The 17018-nt window shown below is 44.5% G+C and overlaps 1 protein-coding gene across 1 annotated transcript in view; it reads left to right on the top strand.

Annotated features, from left to right (window-relative positions):
- The first annotated feature begins 223 nt into the window (after window positions 1-223).
- The window catches only part of pkd1b (polycystic kidney disease 1b), a 472814-nt gene continuing 456019 nt past the window's right edge, over window positions 224-17018 (top strand). The window contains exons 1-4 of the mRNA XM_059949028.1: window positions 224-284; window positions 675-784; window positions 8412-8559; window positions 15670-15944. Of these exons, the coding sequence (XP_059805011.1) occupies window positions 224-284; window positions 675-784; window positions 8412-8559; window positions 15670-15944 (594 nt within the window). The remainder of the gene's footprint in view (window positions 285-674; window positions 785-8411; window positions 8560-15669; window positions 15945-17018) is intronic.

Here is a 17018-nt window from a genome sequence, read left to right as displayed (position 1 = left end):
CCCCCCCCCCCCGCTGCAGTGGCACTCCACCCTTGCCATTCTCAACATCTTTTGCTCCTGCCATGTTTACAAAGTCACTGTCTGATACTGTACAAAAGTCTTAGGCATCTGAGCTCTACATAGACTATATCTGCCCAAGACTTTTGCACAGTGTTGTAGATTTACCTTTATGCTAAGGATACAGATGAGACAATGAGGAGAATGAGAAGGAGGATTAGTTGGTATGGACTCAGTGGTCCAGAGGACTTGTCTCGCTGCTGTGTCTCTCGATTACAACTGGGGATGTACAAGGGCAAAATGGTGGATTCCTGAGCTCTTGGGATGTAGAACGATGGGAGGCTGTTAAGAACAGGAAGGCCTAGGCTAGGATGAGAACTTAAAAACTGAAGCTTTGGCTTAACTTGAAATGAATGGAAGCAGCAGAGAGGAGTGGTGGATGACTGAAGCAACACTGGAGTGTGTGGGACATGGACAAATGAAACGTAGAGAGAGTGGATGACAGGCTGGATGATCAGTGTTCTCATATCTTTAAACATGCCTCAGTGTTATATTGAATGCATTGTCCTGTGAAACACCTTGAGTCTTTTGGTTGCATGTAGGTGATCTGTAAATCCATGTTGTTGTGTACAATTTGCTGTTGATTGTTGACTTGACTTCTCCCTCTCTGAATGCAGCCCCTGGCAATTATTTCCTCACGGGAGTGCCGACTTTCAGCGGAATGTACAGGTTGAAGAACGTCACCGTACTGACCACCCCCTCCAGGAGCGAAGCAGCCACTGCTGAGGTATAGGAACACCTATAGGGGAGGGAGGGAATTCCTGGACTTTGTCCAAGCAGTCACAAGTGAAAAGTGCGACGTGCTCTAAACTTGACTCTGTATTGCAAAGGAGGAACTACGGTAACGGTAGGATAATGGTATTTTCCCATGATATCACATCTTTAATCTGCCCTGAAAAAAGGGTCCAATGGGTTTAAATGCTGTCCCATCAAAGACTTTCATTTAATCACATAATACATAAAGTCACAGAGCAATACAGCATGGATTCAGCCCTTTGGCCCATTCATTCCATACTGATTAAGTTTGATAACATCCACCCTGTTTGTCCTAATTTCTTGCATTGGCCTATGTTTGTATAATCTACACCCTCTCTCTGTACTTAACTAAATAATTTTCATTGATACTATTGTACCAACCTCAACCATTTCCTCTGGCAGCTGACTCCATATACATAAAAGATTCTGCAGGTGCTGGGAATCTTGAGCAGCACACATAGAATGTGGAACTCAGCAAGTCAGGCAGCATAAACGGATGGGAAGGCCAAGACCCATAATCAGGAATAGAAAGGAAGGGAGCCTAAGCCTGAACAGGAGGGGGAAGGGGAGGGGGAGGACTGCAAGCTTGACAGGTGATAGGTAAAACCAGGTCCCAAACATGAGAAAATCAGCAGATGCTGGAGCTCCAAATCAATACACACAAAACACTGAAGGAACTCAGCGGATCAGCCAGCATCTATGGAAATGAATAAGCAGTTGATGTTTTGGGCTTAGACCCTTCATCAGGACTGGAAAGGAAAGGGAGGAGTCAGAATGAGAAAGAGAGGAGGAAGTAAGAGAGGTGATAGGTAAAACCAGGAGGGGGGAGGGGATGAAGTAAAGAGCCAGGAAGTTGAGTGTAGAACTAGATAAAGGGCTGGAAAAGGGGAATCTGATAACGGAGAACAGAACATGGAAGAAAGGGAAGGGGCAGGAGTGCGGAACTGAGGAATGATAATGGAGTGGGGCAGTTATTGGAAGTTCGAGAAATCGATATTCATGCCATCAGGTTGGAGGCTACTCAGATTGAATGCCATGGACTGGCATGTTGGAATGAGAATGGGAAGTAGAATTGAAATGGGTTGCCAATGGGAGATCTTATTTTCTGTAGCAGACAGAGTGAAAGTGTTCAATGAAGCAGTCTCCCAATCTATGTCAGGTCTCACTGATATATGGAAGGCCACACTGGAAGCACACTGACCCCAACCGACACACACACAAAGTGTCACCTCAGCTGGAAAGACTCTTTGGGTCCCTGAATGGTAGTGAGGGAGGAGCTGTACGGACTTGTCCACTTGCAAGGATAAGTGCCTAGAGAAATTAAAGCCAACACAAAAGCCAAAGAGGGGGCATATTATAGAGCAAAGTTAGTGGGACTTAAAGATTGGAAGATTTCAAACACCAACAAAAAGCAACTAAAAAAAAGTCATTAAGAAGGTAAAGATGGAATACGAAAGTAAACTAGCCAATAATATTGAAGTGGATACCAAAAGATTCTTCAGATCCATAAAGTGTAAAAGAAAGGCGAGAGTGGATATCAGACTGCTAGAAAACAATGCTGGAGAGGTAGTAATGGGGGACATGGAAATGGCTATTGAACTGAATAAGTATTTTACATCAGTCTTCACTAGCAGTATGAGAGAAGTTCACGAGTGTCAGGGGTCATGTGTGTAAAGTTACCATTACTAGGGAAGGTCCTTAGGAAACCGAAAGGTCTGAAGGCAGTTAGGTCACCCGGATCAGAAAGGTTCTGAAAGAGGTAGCTGAAGAGATTGTGGAGGCATTAGCAATGATCTTCGAGAAACACTAGATTCTGGAATGGTTCTGGAAGACTGGAAAATTGCAAATGTCACTAAACTCTTCAAGAAAGGAGAGAGGCCAAAGAAGGAAAATTATAGGCCAGTTAGTCTGACCTCAGTGTTGGGAAGATGTTGGAGTTGATTGTTAAGGATGAGGTCTCAGGGTACTTGAAGGCACAAGATAAAATAGGCCAGAGTCAGCACGGTTTCTTCAAGAGAAAATCTTGCCAGACTAATTTGTTGGAATTTTTTAAAGAAATAGCAAGCAGGACAGACAAAGGAGAATTGGTTGACGTTGTGTATTTGGATTTTCAGAAGGCCTTTGGCAAGGAGTCACATGTGAGGCTGCTTAACCAGCTACAAGCCCATTGTATTACAGGGAAGATTCTAGCATGGATAAAGCAGTATTTGATTGGCAGGGGGCAAAGAGTGGGAGTAAAAGGGGTCCACAGGGGTCTGTGTTGGGACCGATTCTTTTTACATTATATGTTAATGATTTGAATTATGGAATTGATGGCTTAGTTGCAAAGTTTGCAGACAATATGAAGATAGGTAGAGGGGCAAATAGCTTTGAGGAAGTAGAAAGTCTACAGAAGGACCTAGACAGATTAGGAGAATCAGCAAAGAAGTGGCAGATGAAATACAATGTTGTCATGCACTTTGTAGAAAAAATGAAACAGTTTACTATTTTCTAAATGGAGAGAAAATACAAAAGATTGAGGCACAAAGGGACGGTGCTTGTGCAGGATTCCCTAAAGGTTAATTAGCAGGTTGAGTCTGTGATGAGGAAGGCAAATATGATGTTATCATTAATTTCAAGAGAACTAGAATATAAAGACAAGAATGTAATGTTGAGACGTTATAAAACACTGGCGAGGTCTCACTTGGAGTATTGTGAGGAGTTTTGGGCCCCTCATCTTAGAAGGGATGTGCTGAAATTGGAGAGGGTTCAAAGGGGGTTCATGAAAATGATTCCAGGTTTGAATGGCTTGTCATATGAAGAGCATTTGATGGCTCTGGGCCTGTATTCACTAGAATGCATAAGAATGAGAGATGACCTGATTGAGACCTATCAAATGCTGAAAGGCTTTGATAGAGTGGATGTGGAGGAGATGTTTCCTATGGTGGGAGAGTCTCAAGATCAGAAGACACAGCCTCAGAATAGGGAGGATCTTTTAGAGTGAAGATGAGGAGAAATCTGTGGAATTCATTGCTACAGGCAGCTGTGGAGGCCAAGTTTGTATGTATATTTAAGGCAGAAGCTGATAGATTCATGATTGGTCAGGAGAACACAGGAGATTGGGGCTGAGAGGGAAAATGGAACAACCATGGTGAAATGGTGGAGCAGACTTGATGGACCAAATGACCTAATTCGGCTCTTAAGTCTTATGATCTTACTAGGAGGAAGATTAGTGGAGAGGGACGTGTGCACAAGGATGTGAGAACAAAGGATTCAAAAAGGGAACAATCCCTCTGGAAAGCAGAAAGTTGGAGGGAAAGATGTATTTGGTGATGGGATCCTTTTGGAGGTGGCAGAAGTTATGGAGAATTATGTGTTGGATGCAGAGGCTTGTGGGACAGTAAATAGTGAAAAGAGGATCCCTATCCCTGTTGGGTTGGCAGAAGGATAGGGTGAGGGCAGACTTGATGGTGGAGGAATGGAAGCCTTTTTCTTTTAAGAGGGAGGACATTTCAGTTGTTCTGGAATGAAAAGTCTCATCCTGAGAGCAGGTAAAACCAGGTGACAGGTTTCCCTAACTTCCAGCAATAACTCCCCCTTACACTTTCTCTATTTTCCCATTCCCCATTCTTGTTATCTCTCACCTCTTCTCTTCTGTCATATTCAAATCAACTCTTCCTGATTCCCTGCCTCCTTCCCTTTCTCATTTGTAAGGCCAGTGATGTTGTGGGGGTGGAACTGGACTCTGACGGTGGTGTCTGAAAACAGGATGCTGTCCAAGTTGCATGCCATCTTGGACAATGTCTCCCATCCACTCCATAATGTACTGGTTAGACACAGGAGTACATTCAACCAGAGACTCATTCCACCGAGTTGTAACACTGAGCGTCATAGGAAGTCATTCCTGCCTGTGGCCATCAAACTTTACAACTCCTCCCTCGGAGTGTCAGACACCCTGAGTCAATAGGCTGGTCCTGGACTTATTTCCACTTGGCATGATTAACTTATTATTTTTTAATTATTTATGGTTTTATATTGCTATATTTCTACACTATTCTTGGTTGGTGTGACTGTAACAAAACCCAATTTCCCTCGGGATCAATAAAGTATGTCTGTCTGTTATTCCATGGTCCAATGTCCTCTCCTACTAGATTCCTTCTTGTTCTGCTCTATATTTCTTCCATCTGTCACCTCTCAGCTTCTTTCTTCAGCCCAACTACCCCTACCTTCTGGTCTAACCTGTCATCTGCCAGCTTGTACTCTTACCTGCCCCATCCACGTTATTATTCTGGCTTCTGTCCCCTTCCTTTCTAGTCTTGGTGAAGGATTTTGACCCAAAGTGGTAACTGTTCATTTCACTCTATAGATGTTGCTTTGTTGAATTCCTCCAGCATTTTGTGTGTGCAATGTGTTCCATACACTCATCACCTTCTAGTGAAAAAGTTTCCCCCATGTCCCTCTTTCCCCTCTCACCCTAAGTCTATGTGAATGTTGTAAATTAGTAAATAACATCATTTTGAAAATACTTGTCCATCAAATATTTTCAGGTCAAGGATAGCGAAGGTTAGATCAAGTGTATAAAGCTCCCTTTACAAGATCATAGTACAACACAGGAACAGGACCTTCAGCCCACAACATCTGTGCTGACCATGGTGCCAATCTAAACTAATCTATGGACCAGGGAATAAAGGGAAGGCAGAGGAGAATCAGGAAGAGGTGATATACATATGACAGAAGAGGTGAGAGAGTAACCAGAATGGGGAATGGAAAAACGAGAGAAGGTGTAGGGGGGAGTTATCGCTGTAAGTTAGAGAAACCCATCACCAGGTTTTACCTGCACATTGTTGGCATATATTAACACTGTCTGTGTACAAAAAAACTTGCCTCACAAATCTCTTTTAAACTTTGCCCGTCTCTTCTTAACTCTGCACATAAAAAGATGCAAAAGCAGTTCATTCCAATGAAAAGGAAGGATTCAAAGAGGGGAAAGGGGCCACAGTGGTTGACAAAGGAAGTCAGAGATTGTATAGCATTAAAGAAAATGAAGTATGACAGGGCTAAGATGAGTGGGAATACAGATGATTGGGAAAGTTTTAAGGAACAGCAGATCTTAACTAAAAAAGCAATACGGAGAGAAAAAATCAAGTATGAGCTCAGTCTAGCCAGGAATATAAAAGGGGATAGCAAAAGCTTTTTTAGCTATGTAAAGAGAAAGAAGATAGTTAAGAACAATGTTGGCCCCTTGAAGAATGAATTGGGAGAAATTGTTATGGGAAACAGGGAAATGGCAACAGAATTTAATGCGTACTTTAGATCTGTCTTCACCAGGGAGGACACAAGCAATCTCCCAGATGTATGGATGGGCCAGGGTCATAAGATATCAGAGGAATTGAGACAGATTGACATTAGGAAAGAAACTGTGATGAGTAGACTGTTAGGACTGAAGGCTAATAAATCCCTGGGTCCAGATGGTCTGCATCCGAGGGTTCTAAAAGAGGTGGCTCAGGAAATTACGGATGCATTGGTAATCATTTTCCAATGTTCCTTAGATTCAGGATCAGTTCCTGAAGATTGGAGAGTGGCTAATGTTATCCCACTTTTCAAGAAGGGAGGGAAGGAGAAAACGGAAAACGATCAGTTAGCCTAACGTCAGTCGTGGCGAAGATGCTTGAGTCCATTATTAAGGATGAAATAGTGGCACATCTTGATGGCAGAAATAGGATTAGGCCGAGCCAGCATGGATTTACCAAGGACAAATCATGCTTGACTAATCTGTTGGAGTTTTTTGAGGGTGTAACAAGGATATTAGACGAGGGTAAGCCAGTGGATGTTGTGTACCTAGATTTTCAGAAGGCATTCGATAAGGAGCCACATAGGAGATTGGTGAGTAAAATCAGAGCTCATGGCATTGGGGGCAGGGTTTCAACATGGATAGAAAACTGGTTGGCAGATAGAAAGCAAAGGGTAGCAGTGAATGGGTGTTTCTTGGACTGGCTGGAGGTGACTAGTGGGGTACCACGGGGCTCTGTATTGGGACCACAGCTCTTTACGATTTATGTCAATGATTTAGATGAGGGCATTGAAAACTATATCAGCAAGTTTGCTGACAATACTAAACTGGGTGGCAGTGTGACATGCGAAGAGGATGTTAGGAGAATACAGGGAGACTTGGACAGGCTGGGTGAGTGAGCAGATACTTGGCAGATGTCATTCAATGTGAATAAATGTGAAGTTATCCACTTTGGAAGCTGGAACAAGAGGGCAGAGAATTGTCTGAACGGTGTAGAGTTAGGTAAGGGAGAAATGCAAAGAGACCTAGGAGTCCTAGTTCACCAGTCAATGAAGGTGAATGAGCAAGTGCAACAGGCAGTGAAGAGGGCAAATGGAATGTTGGCCTTTGTTACAAGGGGAATTGAGTACAAGAGCAAGGATGTCCTTTTGCATTTGTACAGGGCCCTGGTGAGACCAAACCTGGAATATTGTGTACAGTTTTGGTCTCCAGGTTTAAGGAAGGACATTCTGGCAATTGAGGAAGTGCAGCGTAGATTCACTAGGTTGATTCCTGGGATGGCAGGGCTGTCTTACGCAGAGAGATTGGAGAGATTCGGCTAGTACACGCTGGAATTGAGGAGATTGAGAGGGGATCTGATTGAAACGTTTAAGATAATTAAAGGATTTGATAGGATTGAGGCAGGAAATATGTTCCAGATGTTGGGAGAGTCCAGTACCAGAGGGCATGGATTGAGAATAAGAGGTCAGTTATTTAAAACAGAGTTGAGGAAGAGCTTCTTCTCCCAGAGAGTTGTGGAGGTGTGGAATGCACTGCCTCGGAAGACGGTGGAAGCCAATTCTCTGGATGCTTTCAAGAAGGAGCTAGATAGATATCTGATGGATAGGGGAATCAAGGGATATGGGGACAAGGTAGGGACTGGGTATTGATAGTGAATGATCAGCCATGATCTCAGAATGGCAGTGCAGACTCAAGGGGCCGATTGGTCTACTTCTGCACCTATTGTCTATTGTCTATTGTCTATTGACTACCTGCCTCTCACAACTTTATATATGTTCTATAACTTTGACACTCCAGTGGAAACAATCCAAGTTTGTCCAAGCTCTCTCTATAGCTAATGCCTATAAGGAGTTTATTAGCAAGACTCCTAATCTAGCAATATCCTGGTAAATCTCTTCAGTAACCTTTACAAATTCTCAACATCCTTCCTATAGTGTGGCAGCCAGGTCTGTACACAGTATTCCAAATATGACCAAACAGCTCACAGTGTTATACAGCTGCAACATGACTTTCAAACTGTTGCACTCAATGCCCAGTTGTTGAATGTAAAATGACCTCTTTACTATCCTATCCACTTTTATTGACACTTCCAGGGAACTATAGACTTCATTCTAAGATCCCTCTGCATTTTCCGAGATAGTTCCTTCTTGCTTTTGACCTCCCAAAATGCACTTGTCCAGCTTCAACTCAATCTGCCTTTTCCCCACCCAACTTTCCAACTGATGATATACTGTTCTCCCTTTGACAGCCCTGACACTGAGACGCTGGATTATTTTGTGCCGATATATATGAGTCACTATAATCATTTTCTTTGTGGTTAAACTTGCAGATCATGCTGTTTCCTGGCCTGTGGTTCAGTCACTCAGGATTGGTGAACTCCATTGAATTTGTGGTGCAGCCTTTAAGAAGAGCAGCTCGGGTACATTTCAAAGTATTCAGGCCATACTGTGCCCCGAATCTGTTCCTCATTCCTCCAGGTAAGAGGAACTATTTCTGAGATGATGCCATATGATAACAAATTAAAATCTGGAGGGTGGTAGCTCCCCCGTTGTACATAACAACACCTCAGTTGAAATTTGACCCAGTAATGAGGGCATTCATAAAAACTTGAAGAGCTGGATGTGCTGGAAGTTGAAGCTGTTGGAGGAACTCAGCAGGTCAGGCAGAGGGATAGCTGATACTCTGATTTGAGATCGTGCAGCAGGATGGAGGGGAAACTGTCAAAATGAAGAGGTGAGACTGCCTGGTAAACATGGTGAGAGGGAGATGATGGGCTGACGGAGCCAGGTGAGGGTGGGGGGGGGGTGGTGAAGGATCAGGAGACAGTGGCTGCTGGGAGGTAGATTGGGAGAGAATGAAAAAGAGGGCAGAGGGAGTAGAGGGTGAAGTTAGAGACAGAAGCTGGAAGGTGATAGCTGGGAGGGACTGGGCAGATGAAACCTGTGAGGGAGGGAATAGGAGACCAGTCGGAATGACATGCAAGTGGAACTGGGTGGGGGAGAGATCAGAGGGATGAAGAGAAGGTCACAGTGGTTGCAGGTTACCTGGAATTGGAAAATACTATGTTCTTGTCACTGCACTGTAGCCATGCAAGCAGAAGATCCTGAGGGGCAGGATTTATGAATATTTGGAGAAGCGTAATATGATTAGGAATAATCAGCATGGCTTTGTCAAAGGCAGGTTGTGCCTTATGAGCCTGATTGAATTTTTTGAGGATGTGACTAAACACATTGATGATGTGTATATGAAGCAGTAGATGTAGTGTATATGGATTTCAGTGAGACATTTGATAAGGTACCCATGCAAGGTTTATTGAGAAAATAAGGGGGCATGGGATCCAAGGGGACCCTGCCTTGTGAATTGGCTTGTCCACAGAAGGCAAAGAGTGGTTGTAGATGGGTCATGTTCTGCATGGAGATCTGTGACCAGTGGTGAGCCTCAGGGATCTGTTCTGGGACCCTTTCTCTTTGTGGATTTTCATAAATGACCTGGATGAGTAATTGGAGGGATGGGTTAGTAAATTTGCTGATGACACAAAGGTTAGAGGTGTTGTGGATAGTGCAGAGGGCTGTCAGAGGTTACAGCGGGATATCAATGGGATACAAAACTGGGCTGAGAAGTGGCAGATGGAGTTTAATCCAGATAAGTGTGAGGTGGTTCATTTTGGTATGTCAAATATGATGGCAGAATATAGTATTAATAGACAATAGGTGCAGGAGTAGGCCACTCAGCCCTTTGAGCCAGCACTGCCATTCTCTGTGATCATGGTTGATCATCCACAATCCTACCTTCTCATTCCTGCCTTATCCCCATATTCCTTAACTCCGCTATCTTTAAGAGCTCTATCTACTCTTTCTTGAAAGCATCCAGAGAACTGCCTTCTGAGGCAGAGCATTCCATGGGTTCACTACTCTCTGGGTGAAAAATTTTTCCCTCAACTCCGTTCTAAATGGAATACCCCTTATTCTTAAACTGTGGCCTCTGGTTCTGGACTCCCCCAACATTGGGAACATGTTGCATGTACAACAAGCTGGAGGAACTCAGCAGGTCGGGCAGCATCCATGGAAACGAACAGTCAACGTTTTGGGCCGAGACCCTTCGTCAGGACTGATGAGGGAGGGGGCAAGGGCCCTATAAAGTAGGAGGGGTAGGGTGAGAAGGAGAAGGCTGTTAGGTGACAGGTGAAAAACCAATCAGAGGAAAGATCAGGGGTGGGGGTGGGGGAGGGGAAGCGGAGGGGATAGGCAGGAAAGGTGAAGAAGGAATGTAAGGGGAAAGCACGGTGTAGTAGAAGGCAGAATCATGAGAGAGGTGATAGGCAGCTGGAAGAGGAGGCAGAGTGAAACTGGATGGGGGAAGGGTGAGGGAGGGAATTACCGGAAGTTGGAGAATTCAACATTCATGCCAAGGGGCTGGAGACTGCCTAGACGGTATATGAGGTGTTGCTCCTCCAACCTGAGTTTGGCCTCATCATGGCAGTAGAGGAGGCCATGTATGAACATATCCGAATGGGAATGTGAAGGAGAGTTGAAGTGGGTGGCAATCAGGAGATCCTGTCTGTTGTGGCGGACGGAGCGGAGGTGCTCGACGAAGCGGTCCCCCAATCTGCGTTGGGTCTCGCCGATGTAGAGGAGGCCGCACTGGGAGCACCGGATGCAATAGATGACCCCAACAGACTCACAAGTGAAGTGTTGCCTCACCTGGAAGGACTGTTTGTGGCCCTGAATGACTGGATGCAATAGATGATTCCTGGTTCCAGCCCCTTGATGATTCCAGCCCCTTGGCATGAACGTCGAATTCTCCAACTTCTGGTAATTCCCTCCCTCTCCCTTCCCCCATCCCAGTCTAACTCTGCCTCCTCTTCCAGCTGCCTATCACCTCTCTCATGGTTCTGCCTTCTACTACCCATAGTGCTTTCCCCTTACATTGCTTCTTCACCTTTCCTGCCTATTCCCTTCCTGCTTCCCCTCCCCCACCCCTTGATCTTTTCTCTGATTGCTTTTTCACCTGGCACCTACCAGCCTTCTCCTTCTCACCCTCCCCCCACCTTTTTTATAGGGCCCCTGCCCCCTCCCTCTTCAGTCCTGACGAAAGGTCTCGGCCCGAAACGTTGACTGCTCGTTTCCACGGATGCTGCCCGACCTGGTGAGTTCCTCCAGCTTGTTGTGCGTGTTACTTTGACCCCAGCATCTGCGGTGTACTTTGTGTTTACTATTGGGAATATGTTTCCTGCCCCTAGCATGTCCAATCCTTAATATGTTTCAATCAGATCCCCTCTCATCCTTCTAAATTCCAGTGCATACAAGCCCAGTCTCTCCAATCTTTCAACATATGACAGTCTTGCCATCCCAGGAATTAACCTCATGAATCTACGCTGCACTCCATCAATAGCAAGAATGTCCTTCCTCGAATTTGGAAAACAAAACTGCACACAATACTCCAGGTGTGGTCTCACCTGGGCCCTGTACAACAGCAGAAGGACCTCTTTGATCCTATACTCAACTCCCCAGCATGCCATTAGCTTTCTTCACTGCCTGCTGTACCTGCATGCTTACTTTCAGTAACTGATGAACAAGGATACCCAGATCTCGTTGTACTTCCCCTTTTCCTAACTTGACACCATTCAGATAGTAATCTGCCTTCCTATTCTTGCCACCAAAGTGGCTAACCTCACATAAATCCACTTAAACTGCACCTGCCATGTATCTGCCCACTCACCCAACCTGTGCAAGTCACCCTGCATTCTCCTCACATTTCACACTGTCATCTAGCTTTGTGTCATCTGCAAATTTGCTATTGTCACTTTTAATCCCTTCATCTAAATCATTAATGTATATTGTAAACAGCTGCAGTCCCAGCACTGAGCCTTGCGGTACCCCACTAGTCACTGCCTGCCATTCTGAAAGGGACCCGTAATCCCTACTCTTTGTTCCCTGTCTGCCAACCAATTTTCTGTCTGTGTCAGTACCCTATCCCCAATACCATGTGCTCTAATTCTGCCTACTAATCTCCTATGTGGGACCTTATCAAAGGCTTTCTGAAAGTCCAGGTACACTACATCCACTGGCTCTCCCTTGTCCATTTTCATGGTAAGACTCTTGACAGTGTGGAGGATCAGAGGGATCTTGGGGTCTGAGTCCATAGGACACTCAAAGTTGCTGCGCAAGTTGACTCTGTGGTTTAGAAGGCAATTGGTGCAATGGCCTTAATCAACTGTGGGATTGAGTTTAAGAGCCGAGAGGTAATGTTACAGCTATATAGGACACTGGTCAGACCCCACTTGGAGTACTGTGCTCAGTTCTAGTTGCCTCACTGCAGGAAGCACATGGAAACCACAGAAAGGGTGCAGAGGAGATTTACAAGGATGTTGTCTGGATTGGGGAGCATGCCTTATGAGAATAGGCTGAGAGAACTCAGCCTTTTTTCCTTGGAGTGACAGAGGATGAGAGGTGACCTGATAGAGGTGTACAAGATAATGAGAGGCAATGATGGTGTGGATGGTCAGAGGCTTTTCCCCAGGGCTGAAATGGCTGACACAAGAGGCCACAGTTTTAAGGTGCTTGGAAATAGGTACAGAGGGGATGTCAGGGGTAAGTTTTTTTACTCAGAGAATGGTGAGTGCGTGGGATGGGTTGCCGGCAATGGTGGTGGAAGGCAGATATGATAGGAAATAGGGTCTTTTAAGAGACTCCTGGACAGGTATATGAAGCTTAGAAAAATAGAGGGCTGTGGGTAACCCTGGGTAATTTCTCGGTCAAGGACATGTTTGGCACAGCTTTGTGGGCTGAAGGGCCTGTATTGTGTTGTTCAATTTGTTTGCATTTGGCCTCATCATGACCACTGAGAAAGCTGAGGTCTGTGAGTGAGAGAGTTGTACAGAATAGAAGCAGACCATTCAGCCCAGCTCATCCATGCTGATCTTTTTTCCCATTTACACTGATCCATTTGTTTGCATTAGGACCATATCCTTCTATGCCTGGCCTGTTTAAAACTTTGTCAAAATGCTACTTAAATGTAGGGGTTGTGATTCATTCCACCAGCTCTGTCTGTATGTTCTTGATATCAAATACTCTCTGTATAAAAAAATCTTCGAGATGATCTTCCCCTCACCTTAAAACTACAGCCCCCTGCTGCTCACAGTAGTTACTTACTTGTGGTTACTGCTTTCACAGCAAGGAAAACAAGTCTGACCTACCGCTGGTTCCACAGTAGCAACTTAGTATAGCTCGGGGCATTCTGAAGTTCAGTGTTCAGTTCTGGTTCCGTCTGTAAGGAGTCTTTATGTCTTCCTCGTGGGATACGTGTGTTTTCCTGGGTGCTCTGGTTTTCTCCCACGGTCCAAAGATGTGCTGGGTAGGTTAATTGGTCACACTATGCCGGATAAATCCATAACCGAAGCATTTTCTCTTCATTTTTACCCTCCATCCACACTAAAATGGCGTTTTTGTGCTCCAAAACCGGAGCTTTTCAGAAATGCTTTCCAGGGTGGGTATTTTTAAAAATGCTGCTCAGGCAGATCAGTGTGGATGGGGTAACCGGAGAAACCTGAAAACGCTGTCAGACGGCAGCGCGCCATTTCATTGTTTTCTTCAATGCAACCTAACAATTTCAGAACAGACAGAAATGAAACTGATGCCAGAAGAGTTAGAAAAGTACTCACCAAATACTTTGACCCATAACTTACTGAATAAATAAGTATACTCACTTTGCCCTGTTTTCTGTCCTTGCTTGTATGAAGGTGGTTTACCTATTTATGCAAGTACTTCTCTGACAATAGATGTGTAACAGCCTAATGTAACATTGTATGGAAATAAGTCCAGTCAAGTCAAGTCAACTTTTATTGCCATTTCGACCATAACTGCTGGTACAGTGCATAGTAAAAATGAGACAACGTTTTTCAGGACCATGGTGTTACATGACACAGTACAAAAAACTAGAATGAACTATGTAATAAAAAAAAACAACACAGAGAAAGCTACACTAGACTACAGACCTACACTGGACTGCATAAAGTGCACAAAAACAGTGCAGGCATTACAATAAATAATAAACAGGACAGTGGGGCAAGGCATCAGTCCAGGCTTCGGGTATTGAGGAGTCTGATAGCTTGGGGGAAGAAAGTGTTACATAGTCTGGTCGTGAGAGCCCGAATGCTTCGGAGCCTTTTCCCAGATGGCAGGAGGGAGAAGAGATTGTATGAGGGGTGCGTGGGGTCCTTCATAATGCTGTTTCCTTTGCGGAATACATGATAACACTGATGCAGACATGTTTTATACATTTAACAAGGGGCTTTATTAATGCAACAGAGTTGGTCAATTTTTCAATGTTCATCATCAGCCGGGTCAATCTGTCCGTGAACTCCCTGTCGGTTGCCTCCGTACGCTCCAGTATTTGTTTTTTTCTTACTTTTAAGTTCTCCTGCATGAGAGCCAACAGCTGTCTGTCATTTAAGTTTTTCTAGTCTGTAACTGAACAAACACGCACCATCTTTCACAGTGAAATTAGACACCAAACATGTCGCTTGTTTTTGGTAGATGTGTCCTGCGGATGCGCAGGAGGAGGCGATTCACCAAAATCTCTGTTTCAATGTAGACAAAGATACTTTTTAAAATGCATAATGTGGATGCCAATCATTTTTAAGCGAAACCAGCGTTTTCAAAATTATCTGGTCTAGTGTGGCCTGAGTTGACCCGTGATTAGATTAGTGTTAATTGGTTTTGTCGGAGTGACTCTGAAGTCACTCTGCCCCAGGCTGACTCCACGCTGTATCACTAAAATAAATAAATAAAATGAAAAATAAAATAGATATCCAGCCTCTGCCAATAACCAAATTCCTTTGATCCCAGGCAAATCCTGGTGAATCTTCTCTGCACTCTTCTGTATTTCTATCTGATTGGCTTCATTCAGCTCCAGCAAGAGCAAACTGCTGGAGGAACTCGGTGAGTAAGGCAGCATCTGTGGAGAGCAACAAACAGCTGATGTTTTGGTTTTATAGTCTCCATCTGAGCTCCAGATGACAAGTCCCAGGCCAAGATGTCCACTGTCCATTGCCCTCCACACAGTGAGCTGGTGTTACCGTATTGCAGAGCAGCTGTGATTGGCAGCAACCAATGGCCAGATAATTTCAAAGGGCAATGTATCTGTCAACAGATTGTGAACCTGTTGTAGCCCATGAAGTGGAACGTCCTTGTTCCCTGTGGCATCTCCTTGGAAGAAGTCTGCATGGATTGAGAGGTGGGAGGTGAGAGATGAGAAATCTGGCCTTGAGGTATGAATCATTAGAATTTTCCAAATCCTTCATTCACCACCAGCAGTTAAACTTCATTTTAATCTTTTCTACCTAGAGGTGCCCATTAAATACTTAGAGTTAGTTCTAATATCTAGACAGGTGCTTATCTGTATCTTAAACCCACCTAGTTAGCTTAGTTCCCTAAGACAGAGCAAACTTATCCAATGAAAACCTATCAGTTTTGAAGCCTGACTTCAGTCCCAGTGGATCTTTCAGAGCTGCTGAACTTGTCTACTGAGTATCTGTTCTCTTTGGTGTTGTGTGTCATCAGTTTTAACCTGCCTGTCTGGTTCTCCAGGTTGTGAAGCACTCCGGACTCCCTTTGCCAGCTGCCATACACAGTCAGTGTGTAATACCACAGGGGGATGCCTGAGTGGGCAGCAGTGGTGCCATCTGAGGGAGCAATGTCTGCCCATCACCAGCCCCTGCAGCTCATATGCGTTTGAGAACATCACCACAAACATCCTGCCAATTGCAAACCCTCCTAGATACAGAGGAACACAGCCATTCTACTCACAGGTGGCAGATATACCCATGACAATCACCTCTGACTTCAGTGCCGTGCAAATAAATGTAAGTTATCAATTCTGGGATCCTTTATAACCTCGCTTTGATTCAGTGGAAATGTAATGAGTAAATGGTTTTGTGAAAAGATTATCAGCTGTTTGCAAGGGGTCCTGAATGAATGAGTTCTGATTTTTCTCTCTTCTGTTGCTCCAAGTGTGACATCTGCTATTTTACTCATCGTGGAGTCATACAGCAGGAAACAGGCCATTCAGCCCTTTGCAACTTTTGGGCAGCTTTCTTGTTTTCCTTCTCTGTTCATATGCTTATTGCACACTCCATACCCTTAGCCACCATCCCCATCCTGGAGGCACTAGCTGTAAAATGATGACAGTTGTCTATTTCATCATGAGGGGAACCAGAGAGTGGTGAACCTGCAGCCTCTAACACTGTAACTAGTGTAATACCGTGGAAGACCTATATCCATATGTAGTTTGTCACAACAGTATACAGTGATGAGACAAAACAGACCTGACAATGGTGTACTTCACTGTGAAAGAATGAAGGAAATGGCTTCTCCTGGACTGTACAGACCTAAAGTCATAGAGTCACACAGCGGAGAGTGTGCACTAACCATCAAACACTTGTGTACACTAATCCTGTACCAATCCCATTTCATTCACTCTACATTCCCAACAAATCCTCATGGATTCTGTCACTCACCTTCACACTAGGGGTAATTTTATAGTGACCAAGTAACGTATAAAGCTCCATGTCTGGGGATGTGTGAAGAAACTCGCAGAGAAGCGAGGAGATTGAAAACTCCACACTGACAGCACTGGACCATGTGGCTGGATTTGGGAGGCAGTGGCCCCACTAGCTGTGTGGCCATCTTGTAATTACGTACCCAGCATTATACAGTGTCTGACCAATATTTGCTACACCGAACCGCTCAGTATTAAATCGCAGGATTGTGCCGGGCAGAATCACCTTTCCTGAGACATCCACAGTGGACAGATTTACCTGTGGTATCAAGTTAAGTCACTTGCTCTAATTTACATTTTGTTACGTTTTGCTTTTTGGTTTTAGTTTATGAGCTAAGTGTATAACCAAGGCTGACAGTTCAGTACTATGGTCATGTCC

Source organism: Hypanus sabinus, chromosome 23, assembly GCF_030144855.1.
Source record: "Hypanus sabinus isolate sHypSab1 chromosome 23, sHypSab1.hap1, whole genome shotgun sequence".
Classification (NCBI taxonomy): Eukaryota; Metazoa; Chordata; class Chondrichthyes; order Myliobatiformes; family Dasyatidae; genus Hypanus; species Hypanus sabinus.
The sequence above is the reverse complement of the archived record's forward strand: the minus strand, read 5'-3'. Positions and strand labels throughout refer to the sequence as shown.